The sequence below is a fragment of the Pan paniscus genome, chromosome 4 (assembly GCF_029289425.2).
Source record: "Pan paniscus chromosome 4, NHGRI_mPanPan1-v2.0_pri, whole genome shotgun sequence".
NCBI lineage: Eukaryota > Metazoa > Chordata > Mammalia > Primates > Hominidae > Pan > Pan paniscus.
Window position 1 is genome coordinate 174,896,790 of NC_073253.2, and position 21,197 is coordinate 174,917,986.

Here is a 21,197-nt window from a genome sequence, read left to right on the forward strand (position 1 = left end):
TGGCAAGTTACTGGATTTCTCCAAGCCTGTTTCCTCATCTGTAAAACGGACTTAATAAGAGGGTTGTTGCAAGGATTTAATGAGTTAATGCAGCAAAATGCTTCAAAGAGGACCTAGCATGCAGTTAAGCACTGTATGTGTTAGCTATTATTATTGTACACTATTATCAAACAATAGTATATGTGTGTATATGTAAGTATATAGTAGGTATACATTGATATAGCATATATATACTGCATATGGTATATATATACCTACACAATATGCTATTATATATTATACATACAGTATATCTATATACACAGACCATATATGCATGTAAGAATATGGGTGTGTATGTGTGTGTTTGTGTAGCTCAGCCCTCAAATAGCTACCTCCATTCACTTCCCCTGTTTTCACCCTGAGACTCTGAATTGCTCTAGGGTGCAGGCTGTGCACATAGTAGGTCCTGGTCTAACTGTCTCCAGGCTGGAGGGTATAAAGTAGTTGGGAGCATTGACTCTGGGCTGCCTGGGTCTCATTCTGACTTTGCCCCTTAGCAGGTGAGTGAACTTGGGCAAGAAACTTGAACCTTTTGAACCATCAGTTTTCTTCACTTGTAAAATAGAAAACCAACTATATCTTCTCTCATTCAGATATTGCAAAGATTAAAATGGTTATACATGTGAACAACTCAGCATGCTACCTGGCACACCCTAGGTGATCAGGAGCCCCCGGCAACAGTTAACAGTTTCTTCCTGCCCAGCTTCATGGCAGACCTGGAATGGTGGTCTCTGTTTCACCGGGACTCTATTCTTTGTTCTGTTTGTTGCTCTTGGCCTGGTGCATTGGCTCATGCCTGTAATCCCAGCACTTTGGGAGGCTGAGGCGAGCGGATCACCTGAGGTCAGGAGTTTGAGACAAGCCTAGCCAACATGGTGAAACCCCCGTCTCTACTAAAAATACAAAAATTAGCCAGGCATGGTGGCAGGCGCCTGTAATCCCAGCTACTCAGGAGGCTGAGGCAGAAGAATTGCTTGAACCCAGGAGGTGGAGGTCGCAGTGAGCCGAGATCACGCCACTGCATTCCAGCCTGGACGATAGAGAGAGCGAGACTCTGTCTCAAAAAGAGAGAGAGAGAGAAAAAAAGAGTCTTGATAAGGAACTTGGCATAACCAAATAATTTGGAAGATAAAAAGTCAAGGAAGCTTCAGGATCTTTTCCCAATTATTTTTAAAGTCTAAAGTGACAACCTAGTTAGCAAATGAGAAATGTGATTTAATGGACTTATCAGGCTAAGACTGCCTTAAGCTGCTGGGTAGAATCAGGGGCACTTGCTTTCCCATGGAGGGTCTTCAGGTGACATTCTTATCAACTTCTGACCAACCTGGCCAATGCTTCCTTGGAATAATTTTTTTTTTTTTTTTTTGAGATGGAGTCTCGCTCTGTCACCCAGGCTGGAATGCAACGGTACCATCTCAGCTCACTGCAACCTCTGCCTCCCGGGTTCAAGCGATTCCCCTGCCTCAGCCTCCCGAGTAGCTGGGATTACAGGCATGTGCCACCACGCCCGGCTAATTTTTGTATTTTTAGTAGAGATGGGGTTTCGCCATGTTGGCCAGGCTGATCTCGAACTCCTGACCTCAGGTGATCTGCCCGCCTTGGCGTCCCAAAGTTGCAGGGATTACAGGCATGAGCCACCGTGCCCAATTTTTTTTTTTAAGACAAGGTCTTGCTGTGATGCCCAGGCTGGAGTGCAGTGTTGCAACCATAGCTCACTATATCCTTGAACCCTTGGGCTCAAGTAATCTTCCTGCCTCCTGAGTAGCTAGGGCTTATAAGAACAAGCCACCATGTCCAGCTGATTTTTAATTTTTTTGTAGAGATGGGGTCTTGCTATGTTGCCCAGGCTGAAAATACTCTAGAAAAATACTTTAAAAAAAAAAAAGAAAGAAAAAACAAAGACAAAACAACCTGTCTCTTGTATTACAAAAGTTGTCCAAGAAGGGTTTAAAACTCTGAAATACCAGATTAAATTTTAATCTCGAATTTTTTAAATAGTAAACAAAAATTATTCAACTTTATACATTGCTTCTATTTGTAAATCTGACTTCTTAGTTGTGTGAAATTAAATAACTCAAACTTAAAGCTGTTGTAACTTTAAGTTATCCTGAGACTTCAGAGGAATGTGGCTCTGCAGCCTGAGTCGCATGGCACGCAGCTGCAACTTCTGCCTTTCAGAAATGCTGTAAATAATTAAGACCAGAGAAGTGAGGAGCCCCTCTGCCCGGCCAGCCGCCCCGTCCGGGAGGGAGGTGGGGGGGGTCAGCCCCCCGCCCGGCCAGCCGCCCCTACTGGGAAGTGAGGAGCTCCTCTGCCCGGCCACCACCCCGTCTGGGAGGTGTACTCAACAGCTCATTGAGAACGGACCATGAAGACAATGGCGGTTTTGTGGAATAGAAAGGGGGGAAAGGTGGGGAAAAGATTGAGAAATCGGATGGTTGCTGTGTCTGTGTAGAAAGAGGTAGACATGGGAGACTTTTCATTTTGTTCTGTACTAAGAAAAATTCTTCTGCCTTGGGATCCTGTTGATCTGTGACCTTACCCCCAACCCTGTGCTCTCTGAAACATGTGCTGTATCCACTCAGGGTTGAATGGATTAAGGGCGGTGCAAGATGTGCTTTGTTAAACAGATGCTTGAAGGCAGCATGTTCGTTAAGAGTCATCACCACTCCCTAATCTCAAGTACCCAGGGACACAAACACTGCGGAAGGCCGCAGGGTCCTCTGCCTAGGAAAACCAGAGAACTTTGTTCACTTGTTTATCTGCTGACCTTCCCTCCACTATTGTCCTGTGACCCTGCCAAATCCCCCTCTGCGAGAAACACCCAAGAATGATCAATAAAAAAGAAAAAAGAAAAAAAGAAACTGCAAATGAAATCGAAAACCTGAAAAAAAAAAAAAAAAATAATTAAGACCAGAGATGAGACCCCTCAGATCACCGCCCCTCCTCAAGGAGCAATCTGTAATCAATCGGATCACTGTAACATACTCACTAGCCTCACGTGGAAAATGGTATAATCTTGCTAAAACTTCTGTCTCTGCCTATATGATACTTTAACTTCTCCAGAGTGGAACACTGACCCCATTTGTTTGAAGCTGTTTTCCTGGGTGGCCATCCTCCAGCTCTGTGCTTGAGCAAACTCTATACTTAATGATATTTTCTGAATCTCATTATTTAAGGTTGACAGTTGATAGCATCATGCTTATTAAATAACTTTTTTTTTTCTTGAGATAGAGTCTCACTCCATCCTGGGTGATGGAGTGAAATGGCATGATCTCAGCTCACTGCAACCTCTACCTCCAGGGTTCAAGCAATAGACTCTCCTGCCTCAGCCTCCCAAGTAGCTGGAATTATAGGCATCTGCCACCACGCCTGGCTAATTTTTGTATTTTTAGTAGAGATGGGGTTTTGCCATGTTGGTCAGGCTGGTATCAAATCCCTGGGCTCAAGTGATCCACTTGCCTCAGCCTCCCAAAGTGTTGGGATTACAGGTGTGAGCCACCCCACCCGGCCTAAATAACTGCATTTTGATACTAATTGTATTTCTGGTTTTAGGAACAAAAATACATGTTTAAGGTGCAAATGCATGCACATGTGCACACAAAATATACCTTCATGGTTACTGAGACCATGATTAAATTATGAAAAATTAATAATGTCTGTTAAATTTCAAAGTCACAAACAGGTTCAAATTTCAAAGGCAGATGACAAATGTTCCCTAAGACTGATGGGAAGTCCCAATCTATTAATTCACTCATTTCGCTTCTTAGCTCTTAACAAAAATTCTCTATCTGGCCTTGAACAGCATCTATTTTTTTGAAGTCTTAATACTATGACTTGAAATAATGTGAAAAGAAAGCACATTAAGTTAGTAGAAAGAGTAACACTGTCATTAAAAGTCCTACACCTCCTGATGTACTTCAGCATCTTCTGATGACTGCTGATGAAGGAAAATAATGAATCACCGTTAAATAAGGAGAGAAGGAAAGAAAAAGGAAGAATTGCTTTGATTTCCACTGAGATAAAACCAGGTGGGGAGGAACTATACCATGAATTTACGAAATACTACCAGAGGAAAAAACTTTTTACTGAGGAAGCTATCAATACAAGAGAGTCCACTCTAGAAAATAAGGCCAAACATGCTCGGCTGAACTCTGGCATTCTGAGTTGGCTGGAGTTGGTTCAGAGGAGGGCCACTGAACCAGGGAATCTCAATGGATAGAGGTGTATGAATAACCAGTGCAGCTTTAAAACATTCTTCAACCCCGTATGCACCTAACAACAAAGCCCCAAACTACATGAAGCAAAACAGACAGAATAAAAAGGAGAAACATAATTCAACAATACTAGAGATAACAATACTCATTTTCAACAAATTCTAGAACTACAGAGAAGAAAAACAAGATAAGATTTGAGCAACACGATTAACTAGACCTAACACACGTCTACAGAACAGTCCATCCAACAAGAGCAGAATAGGTATTTATTTATTTATTTTTTTGAGATGGAGTCTCTCTGTCGCCCAGGCTGGAGTGCAGTGGCGCGATCTCGGCTCATTGCAAGCTCCGCCTCCCGGGTTCACGCCATTCTCCTGCCTCAGCCTCCCGAGTAGCTGGGACTACAGGCGCCCGCCACCAGGCCCAGCTAATTTTTTGTATTTTTAGTAGAGACGGGGTTTCACCGTGTTGGCCAGGAGGGTCTCGATCAGAATATGTACATTCTTAAGTGCACATGGAACATTCTCCAGGATAGACCATGTTAGGTCATAAGAGAAGCCTTAATAAATTTATGATTGAAATCATACAAAGTATGTTCTCCAACCAATAACTGAATTTAGAATGAAATTGGAAATCTACAACAGAAGGAAATTTGTGAAATTTATGAACACATAGGATTCAAACAACATACTCCTAAATAACCAATGGGCCAAAGAAGAAATAACAGGGGGAAACCAGAGATGAAATAAAAGCCACAACAATATCAAAATTTACAAATGGATGAAATAGGACCCAGAAGGAAATTTATAGCTATAAACAACTACATTAAATAAAAAAGACCTCAAATCAATAACCTCATCTTCCACCTTAAAAAAGAAAAAAACTAAACCTAAACCAAGTAGAAGAAATAAAATAATAAAGATTTGAGTAAGGCCAGGTGTGGTGGCTCAAGCCTGTAATCTTACCACTTTGGGAGGCTGAGGTAGGAGGATTGTTGGAGCCAGGGAGTTCAAGGCTGCAGCGAGCTGAGATTGTGCCACTGCACTCCAGCCTGGGTGACAGAGCGAGACATCTCAAAAACAAAACAAAAAAACAAGATTTGAGTAAAAATTCATGAAATAGAGAATAGAAGAGAGAAAAATCAATAAAACAAAAAAGGATAAATTCCTAGAAAGATACAAACGACTCAAACTGTCTCCACTATAAATAAAAAACCTGAATAGGCCTCTAAGTGAGGAGATAATGAGTTGGTAATCAAAAAACTTCCTACAAAGAAAAGTCCAGGACCAGATGGCTTCCAAATATCTAAAGAAGAATTAACACAATTCTTCTTAAGATCTTCCAAAAAACAAAAGGGGAAAGAACACTTCATAATTGTTTATATGATGCCAGCATTACAATAATACCAAGGTCAGATAAGGACACGGTAAGAATTAATTACATATCAATATCCCTTATAAATATAGATGCAAAAATCCTCAGCAAAATACTAACAAACTAAATCCAGCAAATATAAAAAGGATTGTACATTATGACCAAGTGGGATTTGTCCCACGATTGGTTCAATGTAAGAAAAGCAATGTAATGCACCATATTCATAGAATAGAACAGAATAAAGGGCAAACTCACACGATCATCTCAATAGACACAAAGCTTCCGACAGAATCAAAAACTATTTCATGATAAAAACGTTCAATAAGCTAGAAATAGAAGGTAACTTTCTCAACTTGATAAAGGGTATCTAATCTATAGTCTTAATAGCTAACTTCATCATCAGTGGTGACAGATGGAAAGGTTTTCCCTACGAGATCACAACACATGGATGTCTGTTTGCACCATTTCTATTCAACAATCTACTATTTGAGGTTCTAGCCAGAACAATTAAGCATGAGGATAAAATAAATAAGCATCCAGATTGGAAAGGAAGAAGAAAAATGATCTCTATGTACAGATGATATGATCTTGTAGACAGAAAAGCCCAAGGAATCCACAAAAAAAATGAGAACTAATAAATGAGTTCAGCAATGTTGTAGGATAAAAGATCAATGTAGAAAAATTAATCATAGTTCTACAGAAATTAAACATGTGGAACGATATCCCATGCTCATGAGTTGGAAGACAATATTGTTGAGACAGCAATGCTAACTAAAATGATCTACATATGCAGTGCAATCCCTATAAAATCCTAGCTTTTTTTTTTTTTTTTTTTTTTACAGAGATTGAGAAGTTGATTCTAAAATTCATGCAAGGGACCCTGAATAAAGAAAACAAACCTGGAAAAGAACAAAGTTTGAGAACTCACACTTCCCAATTTCAAAACTTACTATGAAACCAATGGAAGAATTCAGAGTCCAGACATAAACTCATATGTCATACTCAATTGATTTTTGACAAGGGTGCCAAGACCATTTAATGGAGGAAAAAAGTCTCTTAAACAAATGGCACCGGGAAAACTGAATATCCACATGCAAAAGAATGAAGGTAACACCCCTACCTTACACCATATACAAACATTAACTCAAAATGGATCATCAAAGATCTAAAAGTTAAGAGCAAAGACTATATTGTTCTTAGAAGTCTTTGTGACCTTAAATTAGATAATACTTTCTTAGACATCTAAAGTACAATCAACCAAAGGAAAAATAAACATATTCAACCTCATCTAAATTTAAAACTCTGTGCTTTGAAAGACACTACCAAGAAAGTGAATAAATAGTTTAGAGAATGTGAGAAAATATTTGCAAATCACCTATCTGATAAAGGCCTAGTATCTAGAACATACAAAGAACTCTTACAACAAAAAACAGTCCAATTTAAAAATGGGTAAAGCACCGGGATAGACATTTCTCCAAAGAAAATAGAAAATGGCCAAAAAGCACATGAAAAGATGCTTTGCATCTTCAGTCACTAGGGTAATGCATGTTAAAAACATGAGACAACTCCTTCACACCCACTATGACATCTATAAGAAAAAAGACAGGCAGTCACTGGTGTTATGGAGGTTGTGAAGAAACTGCAACCCGCATACTCTCTTGGTGAGAATGCAAAATGGTGCAGTTGCTTTGAAGAACATTTTGGCAGCTTCTCAAGAAGTTAAACATAGAGTTATAACATAATCCAGCAACTGCACTCCTAGGGACATATCAAAGAGAACTGAAAATATATGTTCAGGCCAAAATTTGTCCATGAATGTTCATAGCAACATTCATAACAGCCCAACAGTGGAAACAAGTCAAGCATCCATCAGCAGAACAAAATGTGGTACATCTATACTATGGAGTGTTACTCAGCCACACAAAGAAGTACTGACACATGCTACAACATGTATGAACTGTGAACACACGCTAAGTCAAAGAAGCCAGACACAAAAGGCCACATATTATATGGTTCTATTTACATGAAATGCCCAGAACAGGCAAATCCATAGAAACAATGAGTAGATTTCCAGGTTTCCAGGGCTGGCAGGGGTGAGAAGTTACTGAGTATGAGGTTTTTATACGGGGTGATGAAAATGTTCTGGAATCTGATAGTGGTGGTTGCACAACTGTGTGACTATACTAAAAACTACTGAAATATACACTTTGAACGGGTAATTTTATAGTATGTGAATTACATTTTGATTGCAAAAATCCTTTCAGCCCCTACTGATTTGAGCATGACTACTGGAGTGAACCCGTTTTCAGGAATACGTTTTCACTCCTCAGGTAAGCTGAGGTAGAAGATTAAGAATTCACTGCTGCAAACATTTACAAATACTGAAAATCCTTCAAGCATATAATTCGATGTAACAAAGTATTCTGAAATTCTCCTCATCAGTAAAGCAAAAGTATTTCACCGGCACATGTAAAATCGCTCTCACCTACTTTTTTGAGTTTGCTGTTTTTACAAGAATACAAAGTAGGTAATAATTTATTACTAATTAGATGTGGTTTGGAAAATCATTTTGACACTCATTCCTTCATTCCACAAGTATTTATTGAGCACTTACTATGTGCAAAGCACTCTGTTGGGTGCAGGGGCACAGTGGGGAGCAAATGTTACAAGTCCCTGCTGCTGGGGGTGCTGCAGCTCTGGTGGAGGCTGATCAACCACAGAGAAGAAATTATCACAGAGTGAATGTCCCCCTTGAAGAATGAGTAAATCAACTGACCACCCTAAGTGGCATCACCAGCAGGATGTCCCCGCTCTTGCACCCTATGTGGGTAGGAGCCAATGTGAAGACACCAATAGTAAGTGTCAATCCCTGTTCCTCTCACGGGAGCCAGGAGCACATTCTGTCTCTGAAACACAAACAAATGCAATCTGGGTCTGCGAGCTTCAAATCAGCCCTCAAAACACAGGTCTGGTTAATAAGACTCAACAGCACAGACTTTTTATTTTATTATTTATTTCTTTTAATACAAAGCTTTGGCATTAGCAATTTTATGAAAAAATAAAATGTACTAAAAATAAATGCTTGTGTGGCATGATTGGTAAATGATGCACAAAAATAGGTTCTTTTTTCCTTCAAGGCAAAATCAGTCAGAAAGCAGGTTTTTTCTTCTTCAAAACCATTCTACCCTATGGAATAAAAGGAAAAAAGAGGTCATAAATTAGTTAAAGAGTAGTCAAATGTTTAAAATAACAGAGAAGTGACCCTAACTGAAGGGTGGCCTGGCTGTCCCCAGCTAGTTCCCAACCCCTCTGGTAAGGCCAGCAAGCCATTAAGTGTTTTCCCAAAATCAGCAGTTTCAGATCTGCAGTTGACTGACTCATCCATCTTAGAGGTGCTTTAATACTCCCAAAAGGATGAAGGAAAAGGTCAGGCTCATGGCGTGTTGTTTAAATACACAGGGACAATTATCATACAATTTACAATTTTTCCTGGTTTAAACACATGTTCTGAATGCTGAGGGTGCCGAAATCTGCAGCTGTTGTCTTTAAAAAATGCTCCTCTTACCTCTCAAACAAGAATGTCCTCACTTATTTTGAAGTGATAGGGATGTATGGCTGTCTCACAGGAATCCTCCAGACCTTGTGTGTGTTTCTGTCCTTGTATCAGGTGTAAAAAGAGCCTATGACCTTTTGACAAGCCCCTGCGCTGCCCGAGCTCCTGCTGCCCTCTCTGCAGCCCTGTGCTGTGGGGCTGCCCTGGCTTTCTGATGCCTTGGATTCCTGCTCATTTCCAGGGTCCCCAAATCAAGCTGTTAGCATTGATCTTTTTCTTTCTGCTGAGCTCCAGATCTCTGCTTCAAACCATATAAGCTTTGGTTATTACACAACTCTCTAGCAACTCCTGATTTCAGCTCCTGCTCGCCACCCTGACTTGCTCCTTCAACTCCCTATTTTTACCTAATCTATCTTCCTGCCTTCATGCCCTACCACAGCAAGCAACTTCGCAGCCACTAGGAATATCTCTCTGCTGAAAGGCCTTAGAGCCCATTACCAGCTCTTTACAAGAATCAAGTCCAAAATCTGTCTCCTGCCTACCGCCACCACCACCTACAGCAGACACACCAAACCACACAACTCGCTGATCCTGCTCTGTGCAGTCCTCACTGTGTGCCCTAATTAAGCCCAGGCTGGTTCCTAAGTCACTCTTCCATGCAGCCTTTTCAGCTCTCCCAAAGGTAAAGTGGCAGCTCCGCAGGCATGACCCAGAAGGGCCCTTGCGTACTCCCTCACTCTCCAGCCACGTCAGTACGCACATGAGGGCATAGCCCTGAGCTCCGGCGGGGCCAGACCAGGTCTCCATTAGCTTCAGCACTGCGAGCCCCGTGCTTGGCACGAGCCCGGGAGCCTACTTGGGAAACAGCATCTCAATGAATGAGGGGGCGTTGTCAACTTTTTTGAAAAACCTCTGGTATAAAGGATATTCACAACTTCACATAAAGTTCTGTACCTTATTATTTCTTGTAGTTCCTATTTAAGGTAACACATTTTCTAATATTTCCTCAGAAAAACTGGATATTAGATATAAAGAATTTTTAGGGGTAATTTAGTTTTTAAATCTACTTTATCTTGTTGCCTCTTAAAGAAATTATAGGCTGGGCCTGGTGGCTCACGCCTGTAATCCCAGCACTTTGGGAGGCTGAGGTGGGTGGATCACCTGAGGTCAGGAGTTTGAGACCAGCCTGGCCCACATGGCAAAACCCCATCTCTACTAAAAATGCAAAAATTAGCCAGGGGTGCTGGCAGGCGCCTCTAGTCCCAGCTACTCGGGAAGCTGAGACAGAAGAACTGCTTGAACCTGGGAGGCAGAAGTTGCAGTGAGCCGAGATCCCACCACTGTACTCCAGCCTGGGTGAGAGAGCGAGACCCTGTCTCAAATAAATAAATAAAATAAAGCAAAATAATAACCACTGCCAAAGAGAGCAGAGAAGTGCAAGTTCCCACTGCCTTTAATACTCATGTTGCAACTGCATTTTTAGGAAACCAAATCTGTCTCCTTCAACCACATTATTTGGCACTATCCTCCTCTCTGAAGTAGTCAAATGCAAGCAGTTTAAAGGAAAAGGTTGGAACCAGAGGTGCTGGGTTTGAATTCCAGTGGCCTTCTTCCTATGGCATCCCTCCAGAGTCACTCAATCCCTCGAAGCCCTACTTTATTCTTTTGTGTACATATATCTCACACTCAGATTGGCTACAAGGAGAATAAATACCAAGAGAAAGAAAAGGATCCACTATCCAGCAATACACCTCAAACAGAGGTTAATTTTAAATATTTTCTGGAATTGTTTCAAGACGGGCTGTGTGAGCAAAAGGTTATCAGGTTGAGAACTAAAAATTCAAAATTCTTTAGACAAGTGTTTCTCAAAACTAAAGCATACAACCTATTAATGGTTTATACCATCAATTTAGGAGTTAACGACTAATATTAACAACAAGGCACAGGACTGACTACATCAGAGAATACTGCATGCAGTCAGGGAAGTGTGTGAAATTTGTTTCAGTTACACATGGGAGTACTGGGTCACAACAGAAAATGTATCTCTTACAGTAGGAGATGGTTTTTAGAAAGTCTGAAAAACACTGCTTTTGATATTTAAGGTTCTAAAAGAGGTAACTGAAAGAGAACCCAACAGCTCTCCTCGGCCTCTGATCCCTCCTAGGAACAATTCAAGAGGGACCCTCAGCACAGGACGCATCTCAGAGCCTTCTACCTGATCTGAGGTCGGCCTGTGAACAGCTCTATCCTGTAGCTTCTGTCTGAAGAATCAGGTCCTGGTGCAGGCTCGCTAGCTTTCAAAGTGTCCCGTGTTTTGGACGGACAATTTTAACTACTACAAAGTTGTTTCTTTCTTTTTTTTTTGAGACAGAGTTTCACTCTGGTCACCCAGGCTGGAGTGCAATGGGGCGATCTTGGCTCACTGCAACCTTCGCCTCCCAGGTTCAAGTGATTCTCCTGCCTCAGCCTTAGCTGGGATTACAGGTACCCGCCACCACACCCAGCTAATTTTCATATTTTTAGTAGAGATGGGGCTTCACCGTGTTGGCTAGGCTTGTCTTGAACTCCTGACCTCAGGTGATCTGCCCGCCTCAGCCTCCCAAAGTGCTGGGATTATAGGCGTTAGCTACCATGCCAGGCCACAAAGTTCTTTCTTATATCAAGTGGAAATCTGCCTCCCTGTAGATATCGCCAGAGCTCCAGAAATACAGAGTAAGCATCACTCTGTATGCACTGGTTAGTCAACATGAGGCTCTTTTGAGTATTAAACCAGGCAATACGGGTAAAAGAGACCAGTGCAGGACTAAGATCTTGGTAGGCATTCAATAAACAGTAGTTATTCTCATCTTTGTTATTCTCATCTTTAAGAGTCCTTCAAACACCTGGAAACAGCTCTCATCTTACCCGGTCCCCTCTCTTCCAAACCAAGCATCCCCAAGACATCAAATAATTAAATTTTCAGACCCTTTTATGCTGAGTGTGCTAGTTTCTCAATATTCCTCTTAAAAAGAGTACTGAGCACTCAAGCCTGTAATCCCAGCACTTTGGGAGGCCGAGACAGGTGGATCACAAGGTCAGGAGTTCAAGACCAGCCTGGCCAAGATAATGAAACCCCATCTCTACTAAAAATACAAAAAAATTAGCTGGGCATGGTGGCGGGTGCCTGTAATCCCAGCTACTCAGAAGACTGAGACAGATAATTGCTTGAACCCAGGAGGTGGAGGTTGTGGTGAGCTGAGATGGCGCCACTGTACTCCAGTCTGGGTAACAGAGCGAGACTCCGTCTCGAAAAAAAAAAAAAAAAGAGTACTGAGCAAAATAATTCAGAAATACTGAGAGTAAAATAGAAACATCATTCTTTTTGTATAAATAAAGGAGTTTATATATATAAATTTCTACTACTACACTAAGAGGAGGAAGCTGGGAGCTTCCTGGTGGACCTGCTACAAGAAGCCAGGGCTTCCTGACCTCCGGTCATGCCACTGGATCATTTGCTCTAGTTATTTCGTCACCTTTACCACTTCAGATTCATTTCCTCATGCCAAGATTTTTTTGAATCTTGAATAATGAGCTACCGTTCTCTGCAAATCTTAGAACGTGATTTCTATGAATCAGAATCCAGCAATGGGAAAAGGGCTCTAGGGGATACCTAGTCACGCCTCCCACTAAACTTCAAATCTCTACTACACATTTGTATATGTTCCTCAAATAAAAATAATAAAAATATTTATTTTTCTTATTTTGAGGGAACACTAGAGTGATACAAATTTCAGTTGGTAAATGCTGACATTTCACCAGGTTTATATGAACAGCCAAGTAGAGCAGAAGACCTCTTTTGGGAATTGAAATTCAGCAACCTCGCTCACCTAGGTACTCAGAAACCGAGGTGTGAGAGGCCAATATGTAAATATATTTACCTTGCATTTATTCACTTCTTTGACTACCATCCTGTTTATATTTGCAAAGTTTCAAAATTTACCAGATCTGTTTGCAGTGTTAAAAAAATTTAATGTATAATCAGTCACAGTACTAAATAAACAGTATTTCATCATAACAGAAGGGCAGTGACTCCAAACACATGGGCTTTTTGATGGACTTCTGATTGAAGCCAACAGCACCAAGCCCTTGGTAAATGCACCGAGCATGGTGAGGGAGGGATGGGGGCTTGCACCCCTTGTGGGGATCCTCCTTGTGTAGTTAGCAACCCACCCATGACAGGGGGCCCTAGACCACCTGGGTCCCACACACTGCCCTTACATCTTGCCCACAGGGTTTCAACAGTGAGTAGACAGGGTCAAGGACTTGCTTGAACAGTAATATACAAGAACAGTGACTAGTAACACTGCCAGAAAGGTAAACTATTCTAGTAGGTATATGCACAGAGGTGGAGTTTAGTATCAATTTTCGGACAGTCATTAAAATGCCAAGAGATGAAATCTATTTATATATGACTATCTTACAAATGGATGAGGTTACCCAGAAAATTAAGCCAGGGCAATTAAGGTGAAAAAAAAAATCTTATTTTGGTTGTAAGTTTATTGGTAGATAAAGGCAAAAACAGAAATAAAATAGATGTTGAAAAATTCATTAATAACGAATAATTACAAATTTATTTGCTAAAATAAACTTTTCTCTGGAATAAAATCAGTAGGAATTTTTCATTGATATTTTTGAGAAAAAGACATTGGGTAAGAGTACTATTATCTTTCCTATCATCTGCCACAATAAAAACTGCCTTTAAAAAGATTAAGTAATTCATGCTTACTGTTAAAAAAAAAAACACAACACATAAAAGCACAAATTGAAGAAGACGTTGCCCCGGATTCTAAAGTAAGATAATCACCACATTCTGGTGAGCATCCTTGCTCGTATCCACATGCGTGCATACACAACATGCACGCACACACACTCTCTCTCCATTTTTCTCTCTAAATGGGATCATGAATATTGTCCTTCAGTGGTTTTGACTGAAGGCACAGAAATAATAACCAAATGAGCAACTGTGAAATCAACCCTCTACAACTGCTAATGGGAGAAGGGTTGAACTAAGTAAGGCATGGATCTAAGATCCATGACTTAGATTCTGAGTCATGCAGGTATTTAGGCATGGAACTAAAATATTACGGCCCAGATACTATGATTTCTAATAGGTAACATGTCTACTGAGCACTCTCATTTTAATCTGATGCATGAACTGAACATCAGACAGATTCTGAGTGGCAGTCAGGTAACTATTAAACTACCCAATAATTCTCGAAAAGTGCCTAGTGTAATTATTTGCTTGTACTGGTTATCACTCATTTGTGAACTTTTTAAGAAGTAGGCTTGTATTACTATCTTGCCTGATGGGTTAGCATGGGAATAAGCAAAAGAGGTGGCTGTGGGTGAAATAAGTGTTTCCCTCTAAACTCAGGTTTGAATCACAGCTACTCACAGAGCTACTATGGTACTGTGTCCTACTTCACGGAAGAAATTAAATTCACTTCCCAGACAATAAAGGCAGATGGTCATCTGACTCACACAACTTCAATGGCACTGCAGTGGCTTTGGCTTGGCTAACATTTATTGAGCACTTCTTATGTACCAGGCACTGTGCTAAGCATTTTATAGGCTGATTCTCATAACAACCCTGCGATATGGTCCTAGCATTATCTGTTTATGAATGACTACAAGGAGCTTCAAATAAATATAACTGCCCAGGTCTTACAACTGAAAAACGGAGGAGCTGAGAGTCAAATCCAGGTGTGTGTGAGCTAGAGTCTAAGGAATTAGGTGCGCCATGCTGAAGGAAAACTGCCTGGGTGGCCAACAGCAGCAGCTAGTGGTTCACCTGCTGGATGAGGTGCAGTGCTCCTCTGAGGGCTGGGGAATGCCACCCGACCCTGACATCTGTGAGCCTCAACATGTATGGCTCACAGATGCCAGCGGGCACTTCTTCCAAGTATCTAGCCCCAGATGAGGTTAGATCGACTAACACATGCCACTGCAAGTGGAGGCCACTTGCCCATTGTTTCTATAGATGTCAATTACAGTTTCTATAGCCAGACAACGGGCAGTCAATTACATCAACTGCATGAGGTAATCAGTTTGGTTATTACTCATCAATTAAAGTATCAGGACGTAATTGAATATGGAGATCACGTGAATTCCACCCATACCAACCTAGGTTCAAATTTGGGCAGGACCCCAGGGTTGCTTTCATCTCTAATTAGTTTTCATGAATATTGGTAAAAGAAAGGACTGAACGATATCCTCAGTAAATGTCCAAAATTTAGAACAGAACAAAACAAAACAAAGCAAAAATAAATAACCCTTTCTATACCTTATCCCTATGGAAAGCTACTCTTGGAACAGCACTGGATCAAAATGGACCATAACAGTCATCTAGCCCAATCCTCCATCCTCTGAAAACACCTCACTACAGCACCCCTGACAAGTGACATCCAGCCTCTGCCTGCATTCCCAGTCCTGAGCGTGCCCTACAGCAAACCATCCCGCCACTAACCAACCTCACCGACAGACGTCCTTCCTTTTACCGAGGTGAAGCCTGCCGTCATGGAAGCCTGCTCTTTGGTCGCCATTTTGCCCATGGAGATAGCGCTTAGACTTTTCTCTTCCTCCTCACAGCTGTCCTAACATCTGGAAACAGCGGGTCTTTTAAACTGCTTCTTTCCTGCAGGCCAAGTACCCAAGGCACTGGTCCTGAGCACAGGCACGGCCGCCGGGGCTTCCCCAGAAGCGAGACATGCCAGGCTCCAGATGTGTGTGATGAACGCAAAGTGGGCTCTTCCCATCAGCGGTGAGGATGCTGACAGCCTTTTACACTCTAAGACTATACTGCTCCTTTGCCACTTGCGTTACACTGCTGATTCATTCTAAGCCTGTGGCTAATGAAAACCTCTGGATCTTTTCTCAAACAGGGCTGCTCTTGTTGAATAAGGTGAATTCCCAATCTATGTTACTGACTAAAAATATATGCTCATGAAATAAAGTATTTTGCTAGATACGATCCCATCAGGATCCGTATGAAACTGGTAGAAAGCCAGTTCTCACCACCTTCATGAAAACTGCTCCATGTGTTTTCCTGGGATCATCTGGCACATGCAATCCAAAAACAATTTGTTACTTACTCATTAGCATTCAAGCTAGCTGTGGCTCTGATGATCATGTAGCAGAGTGTGAGGGCACTGAGGAGGCCAAAACTGGCAATAATAAACCATTCTTCTGTTGACAAAGGAAAGGGAGGAAATCACTCTGGGGAGAAGGTTTAAGTCAAATCGATGCCAACATTTCCCTCAAATGCAACGAAGCAGACGTCAACGGAGGTGTAAGCCAAGATTGGCCCAAGGAAGTGAAGCAGGAGGTTTGCCAGAGAGCTACTAACTGGAGAAGGTTAGTGGAAGTACTGGTGAAAGCTGCAAGGGAGAAAGGAAAGCATGGCCCAACCATTTCTTCCATTTAGGTCCTGAGGTCTGTGAGGAGTGTAGCCACCAAAAAGTGTGCGGTGAAAATATGTATATAAAATTGCACAAGGACATAGATTTTTTTCATTGTTAATGTAAATGACAGTAAAGTAGACTAAGCACATTTATAACCTTCTTTCCTTCTTCATTCTGTCATTTCTGCAGGGCTTTCATTCTTAGTCAAAGGCTGAGGAGCACGGAGCAGCGGTTCTCCAGGTCCTGTGGGTGCTCCCAGCCGTCTGCGAGCCGGCCTCCCATGGCATCCGTGGCTACATTCTTCTCTCTTATGCATGGGCTTACTTAGGATATTTACATAAAAAGGACATCTCACTGGTGTCTCAAGAAAGTAGAAACTACTCTTCCCAACCCCTGCCGAGGAGCAGCACTGGCTGTCCAGGCTGTGACAAGCACAAGTAGGAGGGGCGGGCGACTGACCGGGTACTTGGCCACCACAGAGCTGAAAACCTCTGGTGCTTACAACAATAAGGATGTTTACTAGACTGTCTCTCTCTCTCTCCATCCAGATATTCTCCTTTACCTTTTCAGAGCCTATGTTGTCAAGGTAACATTTTAAAAACAGTATTTATTGAGAACCTCTAAAACAACCTAAGAACCAATCTGACTTGCTAAAAAGTCTTAACTATAAAATATTTGAGTACACACTGACTAGGGCTGTTTTAACAAAATGTTATACAATAAAATTACCTATATATGTGCAAGAAGGCAGAGAGAACTCTTTACACGCGGACTGCCAAATGTTTTATGCACGAGCTGTATATAGCATGTGTGTTTCTCAATCTGGGTTCCACAAATCCTAACCCTGCATGCAGAATTGTGTGTGCATAGGCATTTTTCTAGAAAAACATACTTTTGTTAGATTTTAAAGGTGGTGACTTTCAAAAGGTCACGCAGCACTGCTCCTGGGGACTTCCGGTCCGGAGAGTGCTCTAGGAGCATTTCTCTGCCCACCTTAGCTCGTGTTATTAAAATGCTTAGTAAACCCCTACCTTTTAGACACCAGTGCAGCCACGGCCTCTCAAATTACAAACTTCCTCATCAGTAGATTGAAGCTTTTTATTTAATCAGCATGAACATTCAAGAACACATATAAAACCCACCATTTTTACCTGTAATGTTTTAAGTTAGGGAAAATGTATATGGCATTTAAAAAAATCAAGAGCCGAATGTCATCATCATCAAGGAACTTAACACAGTATCCTCTTTTTTCTTCTTGGAGACTTTTATATATGATATGCAGACTACCTTGTAGAACTTCGTCACATCTATGCTTCCAAATTCTGAGTCTACCATCCCGTATTTGCATGTCTTTGTGTGTGTGTGTGTGTGTGATTGCAATTTTAAAAACTAGTAACAAAAGGAAGTAAACACCATCATAAAACACCCAATATGCTGGCGGCATTTCCACAGTGCCCCCCTGCAGCCGGCCTGGCTACCTCTGCCCCCAGTGCCTACTTAGCACAGTGCCTGGCACACAGTGGGTGCCAGCGGGATGCATTGTGGTTGCTACGGTGCCCAGGGCTTCGGAGGGAAAGCAGAGGTAGCTGTGGTTTAGTTCAATCACGTGGATTTTATTTATTAACATCATGTGCAAATTCTGCTAAAGGTGATTAATTTGGTACATGAAGTAACTTTTTTTCATCAAAGCATAAGATTTTGAAAGGACATTTCTACATAAAATGTAACGGGATCAGTACTTAATGTAGTAAGTAGTAGGTGCTCAATAAATGTTTGATCAATGAAGGACCTGAAAAACTCACTAATAAACCAACAACCTTTGTGTCCTTTATTACTACTCAATCAAGTTTTAAAACTGTAGACCATAAAACCTCAACGCCAAAGTAAGAAAACCATGAAATGCTATTAAACGAATCGAGAGATGGTGAGAAATGAGCCAAACTACACTCAAAGCACAGTTTTCCCTATTGCATAGCTGAATGAAGCCTCCCTGAGTTTACACAGATGACAGAATACAACCTGGGCAATCATTTTCTAATAATAATGTCTGGTTGGTTAAAAACATGAATACTTTGATTGAACAGACCACACGAGTCTTAACATGTGAGGAGAAACATTTTGTAACAGTGTCATCCATTTCACTGACTCCCAGACTGGAGAAGGGTCCCACGAGCCTCAGGGCGTGACGCGCTAGGCAAGCAGCAGCAGGTGCTGGGAAAGGCAACAGCAGAGCAGTGATCAGGAAGATGGGTGAAAGGTTGTTAGATGAAAGGAACATGTAGAGAATGGAAGCGAAGAGAAGAGCTGGCTTGTTGAGGGCTGAATGTCTATGATGCCTACACGCATGCTGTCAGCTCACTCACACCGTCCTGAGGCACCGCCATCAATACACTCAGCATTTCTTTCCTGCTAGTCGACAGTGCGATGTGAAGACGTTCATAACTAGCTCACGGTATTTTTTTTTCAGGCAGATTGTCCTTTGGCTTTTCTCCTACCTCATGTACAACTACACCAAAGAGTTAAGTGCCAAGAGACCAAACTTCCATAAAAAATGTAAAATAAAGTGCGCAACAGGCTATGTTCCAAGAACTGTGAATTTTTAGGTTCAAGTTCTAGATGAGTTTCCCACTAAGTAGCCTGTAGCCCCGGAGGTGGAGAGCACGAGCGCTCACAGCATACAACACACCAGCAATACTGCTGGGTGACTGTGTCACCTTCCAACATCTCCCTTTAAATGCCTGTTTGTAATGCAATGATTTCAAAACAAGGTTTATAAAACAGCGACTAAGACAGACCTCTGAACAGCTACTCATCAAATGCAGCTATTCCTATTAATTATACACAAACACACCAGCTACTTATCATAAATAAAGTTTCATTCTTCCAAATACCTGTTTTAACAGCAACACACATCACTTTCTTGGTTACGGTCTGTGTTGCAGGCTGAGGCGAGTGCCTTGACTCTCCTGATGGTCCCGAATGCCCACATAGGCAGCCACATGCCCTGTGCCTGAGCGGAGGCCCCCACTTACTTGTTACTGCAATGTTGATTTCTCCTGTTCTCGGAGTGAGCTCCCCATCCTGAGGAAGAGGCGAGATCCCCGAAGTTCGAAGTGGCTCAAGGCCGAGGGAGTTGTCGCCGGCGAGGTCGCCGAGGGCTGATCTTCGGTTAACAGCTTGGGTTCTGGTGAGCCTTTCCATATCGAATGCTACGTTATCAGTACATGGCAAATTCGGCTGCAAAATATTTCCAGGTTAAAAATAATTGTAAGGAAAACACAACCTTTCATAAGATTCTAAAAAAGATTCTAAACTTTGACGCCCTGTTGCAAAGACCTTACCAGGTTCTTTTCCTGTGATGTCCTCTCATTCATCTGCCCACCTACCTACTCCTTCTTCTCTCACCCTAAGAGTTTTTCTTCAAAAGGCACAGAGATCTCCTCTCAGAAATGTTACAAAGGAAAACTACAATTCATTGCAGATCAGAGAAGACTGGTCATGGCCCACAGGCACAGGGAGTCGTAATCATTAACATAAAGATAGCAAACATCCAGTTTAAAAGAGTAAACTATTACTTTGCTTCATGGTAAATGTCCATGTTGAAGAATCCCAGGTAATAGAAAACACCTCTTTCATCCTACTAACTTCTCTAAAAGCCCCATTTATCTGGTAGTCAGTTTTTAAGTATCGTCTGCCTTTAAACACAAGAAAAGCATAAAACCAAGAATAGGTCAAAGTTGAAAAGACTTTTGAACTGTAAGAAAATGATCTGTTTCAAAACCTAAGCACCTAATCCTGAGGGAGAGGTATAGAGCTGCTTGGGGCCAAAGTCTACCAATTAAAAAGTGAGCACCAAAAGTCTTCCGTTGTAACAATGTGGCTATTTGTTTACCTAACAACCTTTGGTTCTCTCAGCAGGCAGCAGCAGGCAGCACATGAGAAGCACAGCTGGGAGGGGTGGTTGTGAGACGTTTATATGTTTATAGAGAGAAGTTTCAGCCAACCAAACCTGGAACTAATGGCTTCCTGGGCAAAAGAACTGTTTCAGGTCATCTCAAAGCCTTATTTAAAACAGCAAAAGGCAGTGTACTAAGTGATGCTTAGACTCACACCCAGTTAAAAGAGGTTTTTTAATGTTCATTACATTTAAGGATCCAATGATAACCTGCAATACATTTTAGGAGGATTTTTGTTATAAACAGAGGCGAAAAGTATTAGCACTTAATATACTTAACAAACAGGCTGGGCGCGGTGGCTCACGCCTGTAATCCCAGCACTTTGGGAGGCCGAGGTGGGCAGATCACGAGGTCAGGAGATCGAGACCATCCTGGCTAACACGGTGAAACCCCGTCTCTACTAACAATACAAAACATTAGCTGGGCATGGTGGCGGGTGCCTGTACTCCCAGCTACTCTGGAGGCTGAGGCAGGAGAATGGCATGAACCCAGGAAGCAGAGCTTGCGGTGAGCCGAGATCGCACCACTGCACTCCAGCCTGGGCGACAGAGCAAGACTGTCTCAAAACAAACAAACAAACAAACAAAAAAAGAAGAAGGTGGCTAGCGGTAACAAC

General features: G+C 41.8%; 1 protein-coding gene across 4 annotated transcripts in view; it reads right to left on the bottom strand.

The window, feature by feature from the left end:
* The window catches only part of RNF130 (ring finger protein 130), a 160,203-nt gene that overhangs the window by 36,265 nt on the left and 102,741 nt on the right, over nt 1-21,197 (bottom strand). The window contains exons 7-9 of one of the 4 annotated variants that reach the window (XM_014345187.4): nt 19,658-19,862; nt 16,317-16,410; nt 8,630-8,819 (exon numbers count right to left, since the gene is read on the bottom strand). In XM_014345187.4, coding sequence (XP_014200673.2) covers nt 8,804-8,819; nt 16,317-16,410; nt 19,658-19,862 — 315 coding nt within the window. In that variant the 3' untranslated portion in view covers nt 8,630-8,803. Of the gene's footprint in view, nt 1-8,629; nt 8,820-16,316; nt 16,411-16,431; nt 19,863-21,197 lie in introns of those variants that run through there. The other 3 variants (XM_034961216.3, XR_008625486.2, XM_063604343.1) reach the window with 3 other exon arrangements.